General features: G+C 36.1%; 1 protein-coding gene across 1 annotated transcript in view; it reads right to left on the bottom strand.

Moving 5' to 3' along the window:
• The window catches only part of LOC121422879 (solute carrier organic anion transporter family member 4A1-like), a 38,899-nt gene that overhangs the window by 8,563 nt on the left and 17,197 nt on the right, over nt 1-13,139 (bottom strand). The window contains exons 2-4 of the mRNA XM_041618110.1: nt 10,783-11,620; nt 4,381-4,532; nt 2,089-2,344 (exon numbers count right to left, since the gene is read on the bottom strand). Coding sequence (XP_041474044.1) covers nt 2,089-2,344; nt 4,381-4,532; nt 10,783-10,927 — 553 coding nt within the window. The 5' untranslated portion in view covers nt 10,928-11,620. The remainder of the gene's footprint in view (nt 1-2,088; nt 2,345-4,380; nt 4,533-10,782; nt 11,621-13,139) is intronic.

The raw sequence follows: 13,139 nt of genomic DNA, 5'->3' as shown, positions 1-13,139 counted from the left end.
CAACTTGTTTGAAGTCGAAGTAAACATTCTTAGCTTACTTAAGTTAAGAATAATAAGGACATACTCTCTGCACAACTTATAGTCGTATTAGTTGCGGAGGCCTTTAGGCAGTACATATATAGTTGAAACACATAATAGAAGATGATAAAACAAAAGGAAATTATTATGTTATCCTGCAACAACTAATAATGTCAAATAGATCCAACAAAAAAAAACATTTATGATTTTGAAAGAAGAAGATAAAAATGATACGTTTAAGCAAGCCTTGTGAAATATTGTATATTTTCTGTTATAATGTATGCCTATATTTTGATTTAATGAATAATGTAAAGTATTTTTTCATTCCTTTCTGTTGTGCTGCAGGGACGATTTTTGTTTAATTATAATAGGGTTGCATAGAGAAGAGGTAAACTCTATATGAATAATACAGAGTGCACTACACTTTCATCCAAACTATACACAATCCTTTGGATTTTTTCTTAAGGTCAATACATTATTATCTTTGACCTGATATAAAACAATAATTCAGAACTTAGAAAGTTTTTTATTAATACTTTTACATTAGGACAACTGGAATACCATCAATGAAAACACGCCCGAGACTCGTGTTTAAACATGACGCCTTCATTTTACCTTAAAAGGTGTCACAACTGCGCTTTGCATCTATAAAATGATATGAAATGTATTACTTCATGAATTGAAGATTTCGTATAAATATATAATATATATATATATATACGGGTGCGCCTCCATCAAAGGCGCTCCTTGAGAGAGTGCGCGCTTTACTGTTGTTGATCTTGAAGCGTTTGATTTCAATAAATCACTTAATAAAGCCCTATGGGCGAAAATTTGTGAAAAAAAATTCATTACGGAGATTTTATTTTTTATTTCTGTTTTAACTATTCATTGGACCAACTCCGAGCAGAACATTCCCACTTTGTTTATATATTATATATATATATATATATATATATATATATACACACACACAGTGCGTATCAAAAAGAAGTTTACACTTTGAAAAAGCACTGGGAATTAAAAGATATACAACATGTGGGTAATTCTTTCACATGCAATCTTGGGTTTGGGTTTCGTCTATCTAATGCAAGTGAAAGTTTTGACAGAATGTTACACTTCAGTGAGCACTGTCAATTTTTGTAAAGCTCGCAGAAATCTATTTGCGCAGAAATGCTCGTGTTCACGCTTTGTAAAAGGGAAAGGGCGAAATCACACTTACCCTGCGAAACATTTCTCATCCATTTCCCTTGCACTTTTAGTCAATTGAAATTAAACGGATACATTCATGCATTCTGTAACAATTTTGCTACCCAAATTGAAATTTCAACACTTGGTAAGCACAACCTTTACCCTTTTTGTGCCAGCTGGATCTGAGGACATAACTGAATCTGAACAAAAGTTTATATCTGACATCTCCAGCATTTTTTCACTACGTTTGTATCATTTAATGTGGGTTTACATTTCATTTAATACTTGTTGCTACACACATTTCCAAGCTTGAAAATGATTAATAAAATGAAAATGAAGCCTAAGCCATTTCATGTAAATCACAGCTCAGTGTAAAGCAAATATCGTCACGATGGCCTCAGTGTGTGGGGGAGTCGGGTGCAATGCACTCTTCTAAGTGTTTTGGTTAAGGAAACAAGTTTAAAAACATAACATCAAATCAATTTTACTAACTAATTCCTCGTGTTCTTCATGATTAAGGTTTACTTTTATTCGCATAAGAATTTCCTATTTCTGCGCTAATAATTTTTCACTAACTTGTCAAAAGTAAGTGGTGCTCGCTCAAACGGATATATTTTTCAGCAGTTAAGTGGACCTGTACCAATGTTAAAATATGGAAAAATCATCAGGATATTACAAGTATATAATTTTACAGGATTTTTTCTAAGTATAAACTTTTTTTTGATACCCACTATATATATATATATATATATATATATATATATATATATATATATATATATATATACATACATACATACATACATACATACATACACCCATACATACATACTATATATATAGATATATATGTATGTATGTATATAAACCTTTCAATCTTACCTGCGCAGAAGAGCATGGAGCCAAATCCAACCCATAGTGGGCGATGTCCCCTCTCACCCATATAACTAACGATAACCGCCACAATAAGCGACGAAAAATCATAAGCACTTGATATGCTACCACTCTGCACGCTGTTGAGGAAGAAACGTTTCTCTATGGTGGATAGACTGATGAAGACGAAGCCAAAAGCTGTCATGCCTTGCACGAAGGACACCAGGCATAACATAAAACAGTAGCCCAAGGGCGTGTTGAAGACCTAAGGAGACCAAGTAATAACAGAATGAAATAGCATTTGTTATGATGAATTTACATCTATACATAACTAAAAAAAAAGAACAGCAAACGATCAGTGGTTTAGAGGGGTAGGCCCTACTCGAAGCTAAACAAACAAACTGTGATGTGAACAAGTGGCATGATGAGCCAAAAATGTTGAGGGGGTCAGATATGGCGTATCCGTTAAAATATATGAAAAGTTAAAGGTCAAGTCCACCTCAGAAAATGTTGGTTTGAATTAATAGAGAAAAATCAGACAAGCACAATACTGAAAATTTCATTAAAATCGGATGTAAAATAAGAAAGTTATGACATTTCAAAGTTTCGCTTATTCTTAACAAAATAGTTATATGAACGAGCTAGTTACATCCAAATAAGAGAGTCGATGATGTCACTCACTCCCTATTTCTTTTGTTTTTTTTATTGTTTGAATTATACAATATTTCAATTTTTACGAATTTGACGGTTAGGACCTCCTTGCCTGAAGCACAAACTGTTAAAATAATGGACTTCCACCTGATCAGGGAGGAATGAAACCTCATTTCACATGACAATGACGAGAAAATAAAAATATATCATATTTCATACAATAAAATACAAAAGAAATAGTGAATGAGTGATGTAATCAGTTCCTCATTTGCATACTGACCGAGACGTGCATATAACTGTTTTGTGAAATGAAGCGAAACTTTAAAATGCCATAACTTTCTTATTTTACATCCGATTTTGATGAAATTTCAGTGTTATGCTTTTTGGATTTTACTCTTTTTATTCAAATCAAGTTTTTGTTGGGGTGGACTTGTCCTTTAAGAGCGAGCGAGCCGATTTTTCGACATTTTATTTGCAAAAATCTAATTTTGTGATAAATTTTGATCTTATATTCAGAAAATATCACATTTCACACTTCTGTTTCCTTTTTTTGTTCTTTTTTTTTTGGGGGGGGGCAAGCACTCCCAAGCCATTCATTTGTACGCCAGTGATTTGAACAGATCAAATAAAATCAAAGAAACGAAACACTTCAGGTATGATAAAAATCGGACCAAAAATAACAAAGTTATGCCATTTTAAAATCTGACTTTATTTCGGTGAAATCTATGCATGTCTTCGTGAATATGCAATGCGCGAGCTGATGATGCCGTATTATTCTGATGTATTTTGTTATATAAAGCTGTATCTATCAAAATTTTATCCACCAAGATGAAAACATGCTGGATTGATAACTGATTTGACCCGTAAGATAATCATAGCGGCAACTTATTTTGCAAAAACTGAAGGGAGACATATCACACACCTATGGAAATACGAACTAATTACGATCTCATATAATAAATTTGACTTAGAGGAAAGTGGGAACATGGTATCATCAGCACATCTAATGAATAATCATGACGGCGTGCATATAACTGTTTTCACCTCCCAAAAATCAGATTTTGATGAACATTTTCAGATTTCTGCTCGGGAAATGTTACTTTTTTTCAGATCGGAGGACCCCTTTAAATCACCTTTTTTGTATTTGTAGCTATATTACTCTTCCGTCTTCATCCTTCATGGTTGATATATCGTGTCATGAATTATTCCAAAACAGTTTGTAAAGTATAAAAAAATCAAATATATACCGAGATAATATTCGTGTCACCTTTAAGCTGCCTGCTACAATTCCACTTTGAACTACATTATATGATAATGAGTATGGATATGGATCTTACAAGTCTCGGAAGTGATTTGGACGATAAGAATTTTTTAATGGTATAAACATGCAGTTTCAAGAAAGCACTGTATGTGTGTAATAGTTCGGCAATTTTTAGTGAAAAAATGCAATTATCGTAGTCTGGCATGTGAACATAATGAATTTCATCACTCCCACATAACCAGGTTTGTAGGAATAATAATTTTGGGATGTTTCCTTTTACTTTGATACGAATAATTAGAGATCAGAATGGTATGTGATTATAATTTATACTGTTCTTTTTGTCCGTTCCCCGTACAGTGTAAAAAGTACAAGTAGGATTAGAAGATTACCTGTAGGCATTTTGGACGAAACCAAAGCCATCCAAATTTTGTGTCCTCGTTGACATTGACGTCTTGGTCGACGATGTCATCATTCTCAACCTTTGATACGGAGGTCAAACGGTGCTTTTTCTTATCCTCCTTTATCTCCTGACGTTTGGGATCTGAGGGGTTAAGCAGTGAATTGTAAAGTTGTTTCGGCTTTCGCCAACAATCTTCCATTTTGAGAATAATCTCAAGTTATGAATAACGCTGTCCAAACGCAACAATCCTTATATAAATATCTTGAATTTCTCTTGCCAATGTGTTCAAACACAGGCAGACTTTTCAGGATATTCGCAGACTACGTCGGATAAGCCTAAATAGCAAAAGCATGTTGTATGGCAGCTCATCTACGAATCAAGTTTTGTTGCAGGTCCGTGGTTTAATCAAAGAGTTGTGTCCCTAGTTTAAATCACTAAAAAGTCTTAACAGAAAGGTATTGCTTCATTCCGTGCGCGCTTTCACGTGCGGTGCCCCGTTTTTCTTTTGGATTTTGTAGAAGCGTCAACCGAGTGGGCTTGGCAAGGCAGGAAAGGAAATAACTAATCGAAAGGGGGAAAAACGGGACCCATCGATAGTTTTACGTGATATCACTTGCTTGACTGAAGCGTCCACATTCCTAAAAAAAAACCCCTTATCTTGCTCGAAGGGGGTTTATTACGATTTTCCTGTAAAAGTCACATTACCCCACAGGTAACAAACTATGGCAAAATTTCCTCCAAATAAGAATCCACAAATCCGAATCGATTTAACTGATCTCGCGGGTTGTAATCCAATCAATGTGTGAGTGACCTGCAAAACTGACGTTAAGCTGGGGGTTAATCCAAGAAGGATAAAAAAAGCAATGAAGCGCAGGATAGCACATGAACAATACGATGATTAGTGAACTGTACCCTCGTGAGTACCAAAGAATACAAAAGACTAGGCTTATCGCAGGTAGTTTTTGTTGCTTATATAAAACTTACAATGACGAATGTTTTCCAATCAGGGAAAAGAAGATTAAAAGTGGATTGTATACAATACGTGGAGGTATAACATACAACATAACCTCTCTCAATAAATCAGTATAAAAAATATAATAGAAGTGCAATGAAAAATCAAAACCGACAAATCTATAACGAGCCCCAGATTCAAGACTCTGAATTACGTTTGGGTAGTAGCTAAAAACAGCAAACCGCTACTGATAAAAAAATGGCTCACGGTCAAGTTCAACCAATTAGGGTATCCTAAAAGAAACATTTCCTACCCAATTAGGTCTTTGCCAGTAGAAAGATTTCACTTGTAAATTACCTGCACGATCAGGATTTTAGACAGAGGCGAATCCAGTGTTTCAAAATGGGGGGGGGGGGTGTACCAACAAAAGTAAAAGGCCGTTGCTCGTAATTCGGTCACCTTTTCTTTCAAACAAACGAAAAATGTGACCAGCAAAATAGAAGGTATTCATTTGGGTAAAAGAAGGTATTTTCATCGTCACTTCTAAAGGGGAGAGCTCAAGAGGGAAAGGAGCCATGAGTTTAGACAGGGTATTCTTTATATACATTTTTTTTCATTTGTATGTGCCTACTGTGGGTTGTGGCCCCTCGACCCACGCTTGATAGTGGGAGAGAGAGTTGATCTACAACGCCATGCAGATTCATGACAAAAACATTGTTGAATCCAAATTTTGGTTGTCCATAATAAAGGAGACTAACTAAATCAGTTTATGCATAAATATCCATCCGATCGCGCACGACATGCACGAGGTAAATTGCATATTTGAAGAGGCGATTCTAATGATTAAGACTGGAGTCTGTATTAACAGCCTTTTACTGGAGCACAACCTCGCGTCACTTTAATTCAGAGAATTTTTAACAAGACTATAAAACTGTAATATAGTAATGAATAGATGTCAGATATGTTTGATAACAATTTTATTGATTGGCCTTGAGGGAGTAACTACATATTATATTCCCCAAAATGGAGAAAGAAACTGAGCTTTATATATAAAGTTTTAATCTGAAAGTAGGTAGAGTACGATTTCTATGGTGGCCCTGAAGGGACATCGTAAATAGACCAAATCGCGAATATTGACGACGAAATTCACGACGTCGCCAATTCCGTCTTCATGACATCGAGAATTTCGTTAGTCCTCGGTAGTCTTCAACAATTCACGACGTCGCGAATTTTGATGTGGATTTGTTTTGCTTGCTTGGGTTGCTTGGGAAGTCCTTGTACAAGCGCCAGAAGACGACTATGATTTCGAGTCGAGCACGTGCATGTTGGCATGAGCTTGGCATTGAATTAAGAAACGAGACACATCGATCTAGCCTACCGATAGTCTTTAAAGGACAAGTCCATCCCAACAAAAACTTGGTTTGAATAAAAAGAGACAAATTCAACAAGCATAACACTAAAAATTTCATCAAAATCGGATGTAAAATAAGAAAGTTATGACATTTTAAAATTTCGCTTATTTTTAACAAAACAGTTATATGAACGAGCCAGTTATATCCAAATGAGAGAGTCGATTATGTCACTCACTCACTATTTCTTTTGTTTTTTATTGTTTGAAATATGAAATATTTTGATTTTCTCGTCATTGTCATGTGAAATGAAGTTTCATTCCTCCCTGAACACATGGCATTCCATTATTCTAACATTTTGTGCTTCAGGCAAGGAGGTCCTAATCATCAAATTCGTAAAAATTGAAATATTGTATAATTCAAATAATAAAAAACAAAAGAAATAGTGAGTGAGTGACATCATCGACTCTCTCATTTGGATGTAACTGGCTCGTTCATATAACTATTTTTGTTAAAAATAAGGGAAACTTTGAAATATCATAACTTTCTTAATTTATATCCGATTTTGATGAAATCTTCAGCATTGTGCTTGTCTGACTTTTCTCTATTGATTCAAATCAACATTTAACTTAAAATTAGATAATCTAGGCAATGGCAGCCTTAGATCTAACAAATCTACATACTTATTCCACTTTGTAAAAAAAGGATCATGATTTGAAATTAAAGCCCACCATTTTCACATAAAGCATGGTTAAAAGTCTTGGCAAGAGTTTTATGAGCACGTACCGCCACTGAGCAAGCAAAACGAATTCATGACGAAATTGGCGACAAAATCGCGACGTCGTGAATTTCGTCGTGAATTTGGCGACATCGTGAATTTCGTCGCGAATTTCATGACGGAATAGGCGACGTCGAATTTCGTCGTCAATATTCGCGATTTGGTCTATTTGCGATGTCCCTTCAGGGACACCTAAGATTACAGGGCTCGCCCAAGGCGCCAGACGTTGCAAGGCGTGCAACTTTAGCTCTTGACCCAGGCACCAATTGTCAGAAATAATATGCCATGGACTTTTCTCATATGGAACACTGAACAAAAATTAGCATTTTCTGAAATGCGCCTTCCGATCAACACAGTTTATTGTTTTGCGTTATATTTTCCCCACATTGATCTCAAGTTGTAGCGGAAATTGGCAAGGAAGCCCCAACGGTTTACTCCATATACAATGAAACCTATAGTAATTCTTGAAAATTGCTGGTTCGTGAATGAAGTTCTTTTTATTTTTGCCAACTATTTACGGTGGCTTCCGACAATCGGGCCAATAGTAAAATAATACTGCAGGTGCATGTTCTCTGTATTGCTATTGCCATTCTGCGGAATTTGAAATGACAATAACAAATATAAAAGCGGTAAAAGTTATATCCTTACTCGAAGAGTTAGATTATGTTCGCTTTCACAAACCATTATGCTAGTGTGAGTATAATCTTTTAGTATAATATCGTTCAGATGTTTTAAATCAAATAGTTTATTACTTCAAATCAATACTGATGTGGCACGGGGGGCGGGGAGGGGTGGGATGGCAACTGTTTTTACAAAGTGGGCACCAAGCTTGTACAGTAAAGCAAGTGAAAATTTTTTTTTCACGATCGGGCTGCCGTACGCACGTACGGTGAATGGGCCGGGTATCCAACTTGTCAAATTCAAATGGCGTACTTTTTAATAAGAAAGGGTATTATCAAGGATATGTCTGAACACTATTATGTGAATGTATATCATGTCATCTTACATGGTACCTTCCGCCTTATTTGTTTGTCCTCAGTCCTTTCCCCTTTGTTCACAGGGAGGGGGGGGTGGTTCCCCATGAACCCTCCCTGATACAACGTCATACGTAGCAGACTGTAGTGTCATGTGACACCAAGAGATTTCAGATCAAGTGCGTCCCTCAAGGATGGAGTAAAGAGTAATATTATCGCACCTCTTTCTCCTCGCCAAATGGCCAATGCCAACACGTTATCCAAAATACAGTTCTGATTCATTCGCTTCACACTGACCTATTTTGCCCAATAGCTTATAAAATCACAGGTTCGGGAACATTCGTTCCCAGCATGCTAAATATTTACAAGATTCACAAATCATCATCCACATTGATTCTCCCTCCACGCTTTCAGCACTGAAACTTGTTATCGTCTTTCGCATTTCCATTCAAAGAAAATATGCAAGTTTTCGCTTCCACGAGGCACGTCAGATTCAAGAACATAGAAAATATATTGTCAAATGCCCTTTATGTCAACAAACAACTTAGAAATCATTGGTCTCAAATCCTAAGAACAGTTTCGTCCTGGACTCTGGACAAACGGCATGATTTGCAATTGTTCGTCATTTAAAACTAGGACGAAACTGCTGTTCCGGTTCACAAATTTTCGACAAAGCCTCCCAGCTGTATATTGTCATTTGACGGGCATTGTCAATATATTTTCTGTGTTGTGTCGTGAAAGCGAAAACTCAGTTTGGGGAATGAGGCAACAAACCCCTCTTCTACACTGCGTGACTAAAAAAAATACACCCGGTTGTTTATGAATGCTAGACTGATTCCTACAGCGTTCTCGAGATTACCGTCCTGTATTAAATCATACTAGGCGAGGGCCGTCATACGTTGCAGGACAGAAACGTCCCAAGAACGTTGAAAACTACCATAGAAATCAGTCGAGCATACACATACAGATGGGACAAATGAGGCCAATAAAGTGAGAATTCGGCGGGTCTATGTGTTATGGTGTCTAAATTACCATGAGAAAATGCCGTTGACGGAGAAAAGTATCCTAGTTTCAAATGTGAGCAATTGGAATCGAATTTGGTATTTAGCGTTCTCTGAAAATTTTCCGTCCTGTAAGGTAAATAAATGTGCTAAAATCTGTTTCAAAAATAACTTTCCACAAAACAGATAAACCCAAAACAATTCCGTGTTGCGCAAAGTGCATATTCTCAATGTTGCAAGTTTTGAAGAGGCTGAATATTTTATATATGGACCGTGATATAGTTGCAAACGTTTGGGCGCTTTGCGAACGAGCAAAGCGATATAAGGCCCTTAAAATCGATAACTTCTCTAAACAATACCATGAATACGTGATTTGGTATAAATTCGACGTGCATAAAAGCGAAAAAATGTAAACAGTAAAAACTACAATCACAATTTCAGTGCCAGTGCTTGCCAACAAAAGAAAGCCAGAATTGATACATTTGCTGTTTCACCAGAGCAATTAATGGTTGGGACTAATAATTTTTCGCTTGCGTCAATTTCTCACGTCTTTAAAGATACGTTCCAAATTTAGGAAACCATGCTGAAACGTCTGCACCCTATTTGCATGACGTCATAGCGATTATTCTCTGGCCCCCTTTAGACAATCAGGTCAAGATAGTATTACCATGATTATGTAGGAGAATCAAAGAATCATTATTTATAGTTCAGATTATTATTGAAATGATAAGGGATTTCGTGGTTGCAATTGGCGAATTTAAAGTCAAATTCAAGTAATGTTTAGTATTAAATTCGACCAAAATAGAAATAACGGAGGGGGAGGGGTGGGGCATTTTCAAGCATGGAATTGGAAATAAAAAGGCAACAATTGTTTTTTTTGTAGTTTTGTAATGAATAACAATCTGTTATTTGTAGATAAGCGTTCAAAAGGGCCGTTTAAAAAAATTAAATATGAATATCGAATGAGGGCACTAAATGTCCTCAATTGTAAATTCGAATTTGCACTGAGAAATCATCGAATTTTTTACAGGGTTCATACTGTATATGATTCAAATTATTGGACCTTTAAAAGGTTTTGAAAGTGCTCTAATGAAGTTTGTTAAGACATACCAGAAATGCTTGTATAGAAAATTGTTTTGATATCAACATTTTCTCCAAGGGCGAGCGATTTCGTGATCCGGATATCACACTTATTTTTGCGAGGCGCACATCGTTTTGTTGTTGCATTTTTTTTATGTGTATCCACAATGTTAAAAAACTGATTAATATTAAAAAGCTATCCCTTCTTCTGTAAAGTTTAAATGGTCATTGTTCTATTGATTTTCACCTTTGCTTACCTCCATTGGAATGTGTGGAAAAGTTTCCAGTTGATATCACAGAGATCCCATTCTCATTGGACACAGTGCTTGCTACTGGGTTGTCATACACGTAATCACTTCCGGTTTGACTGCCAGCGTCCGTTCTGTACTTCCGGTTCCCCATCTTTGAAAAGTTTTAGATACTGCTCGCTTAAACCTTCACGATAATGACTAGTGCTTGTCCGAGCACTTGAAAATGAGGGTTAACGGATGTGCCAAGAGAGCCCGAATTTGTTGTAGTTTATTTTACGATTGTTACATCTAAAGAGATGACAAATAGCCTCAGATCAAAACGAGTGATATCGAGATTCCCGAAGTAAGAACTGTGCTCCTTGATTTTGTTCACTATAATTTGTCTGAAGTATCATAGGCTACGGTAGGCTATTTAGGCATTAACCCGTTACATCCAGAGTGAAAGATAAAGCTGTTAAGCTGATTGATATAAGTGATGCATGTTCATCATTAAGACAATGTTTAGTTTTTATTTCAAAATTTTACGTTAAAGGTGTGAAACCATATCTGAAGAAACTGAAGGCACCTTTTTACTTATAAGTTAATTGATGTTGGCCTGTTTTTCATTATCAATTTTTACCATGGTAACAACACACCTGCGTGCCAAGAGTCTCATACTTTGGAAAAATGAATGATTGACGTCACAATAATTTCAAAGTCAGTCGTCATCATAGAAACATCAGGAAAAAACACGTTTCGGTACCAATTCGGTCCAGCATAACCTCGGGAACATATTTTTCTTGAAACTGATTGAATCTGCCTCTGGGAAGACCTTCTGCAGTTTAGGTGGTTCAAGGTTCAGTTCCTGGATGGTTGAGAGAAAAGAAGGAAACAAATAAAGAAATGATTATGAATCAACAGGAAATCATGATCAGGATCCCTTTTCATAAGGTTACAATAAAAAAAAACATCATCGTGATAATGTTGGAAGCCACTGCGTGTATTTCATCTGATTGGCTGGTAGAAAGTTTGTCTTGGAGAATTTGTTAACAAGTTTTTGTGAAATGCGACTCTGCTGTAGCATAAGTCTGTAAAGAGATCGCGGAAATGATGTGCTACAATGGGGAAAATTTTGGTCATTATATTTTGAGGATTTATAAAGGAAACAAACATATTGAAATCATAATATTGATCGCTTTCGATATTGATATGTTCCGATCTTGTGACATTTTCCAAGATTATCAATATATCAGAATAAAGAAGCACGTAGTATACCTTTGATATGACAAACCTTATGAACCCTTCAGACGGACATGTTCTACGTGGGTTGCCCTACCCTCTTTGGGTGTGACTGCGAAGTTATGGGATTTTTCGGGAATCGTACTCAACTAAACTATTCTAATAATTATATTCCGCATACACATACTAAGAATGTTGCTATCCATCTGGTGAAAAGTCAAACAAGAGACGGGATTCTATTTTTTGGATGTTCTCTAATTTTAACAGAAGAGCTAGATCATGTCGCATCGAAACTCACCATGATTCTCAATATTGCACTTCATGACTTGTGTTTTATTATTTGGTAAAGTGCGGTGCACTGTGTAGTATCATGGACTTATTACTGGGTAAGATTCGTTGCACTGAATAGTCTTCCCATATAGGCACTTTCAAAATACAAGTAATCAAGCGTCGCATTACATTTCCGTGACGTTATCAAAGCAAACGCATGCGTGGCTAAAAATGGAAAAGAGATAGATGGGGAGGAGGGAGATCTCAGTTTAGGTGCCCTTTTTAAGAAAGAGATGGAGAGAGATCGTTTTGGATTTGGAATATAAAGCGATTAAAAACTTCTGTTACAGAAGATGCGACCAACTGGTCTTACTCTACAGTATGATAGTACTATAAGTCTTTGAACTACGCATTTCTAAACATCCATATCTTGAGTGGTTATGAATTGAAAGGGATGTGAGCGTATAAGATAAGTAAACAGGTAATGAACATGTCATAATCATTTTCACTTCTTTGATTTAGTACGCTGATAATTGGCGTTAATGAAGGTAATGGGATATAGTTCATTACTTGCCAGCAAATCTGGATATAATCATAGCGTATACATCTTTCAGATCGCCTTTGTGCACAAAGTTGCGTAACGAGCCCCCCCCCCAAAAAAAAAAATGAAAGAGCTAAATGACACATGGACTAAAATTTATTTTAAAAAGTTATTTATTACAAAACTCCAAATTATGATAAATTTTTACATTATTTAATAAGTAATATCACATTTCACCCTTCTTTCATTCCTTTTCTTTCCTTTTTTTTGGTCGTGATTTTTTTTTTTAAGTATTGAAGTAGGGGAGCACCCCTCCCCCCTTCCCCAATATGTA

Source organism: Lytechinus variegatus, chromosome 1 (genome assembly GCF_018143015.1).
Source record: "Lytechinus variegatus isolate NC3 chromosome 1, Lvar_3.0, whole genome shotgun sequence".
NCBI classification, from domain to species: domain Eukaryota; kingdom Metazoa; phylum Echinodermata; class Echinoidea; order Temnopleuroida; family Toxopneustidae; genus Lytechinus; species Lytechinus variegatus.
The sequence above is the reverse complement of the archived record's forward strand: the minus strand, read 5'-3'. Positions and strand labels throughout refer to the sequence as shown.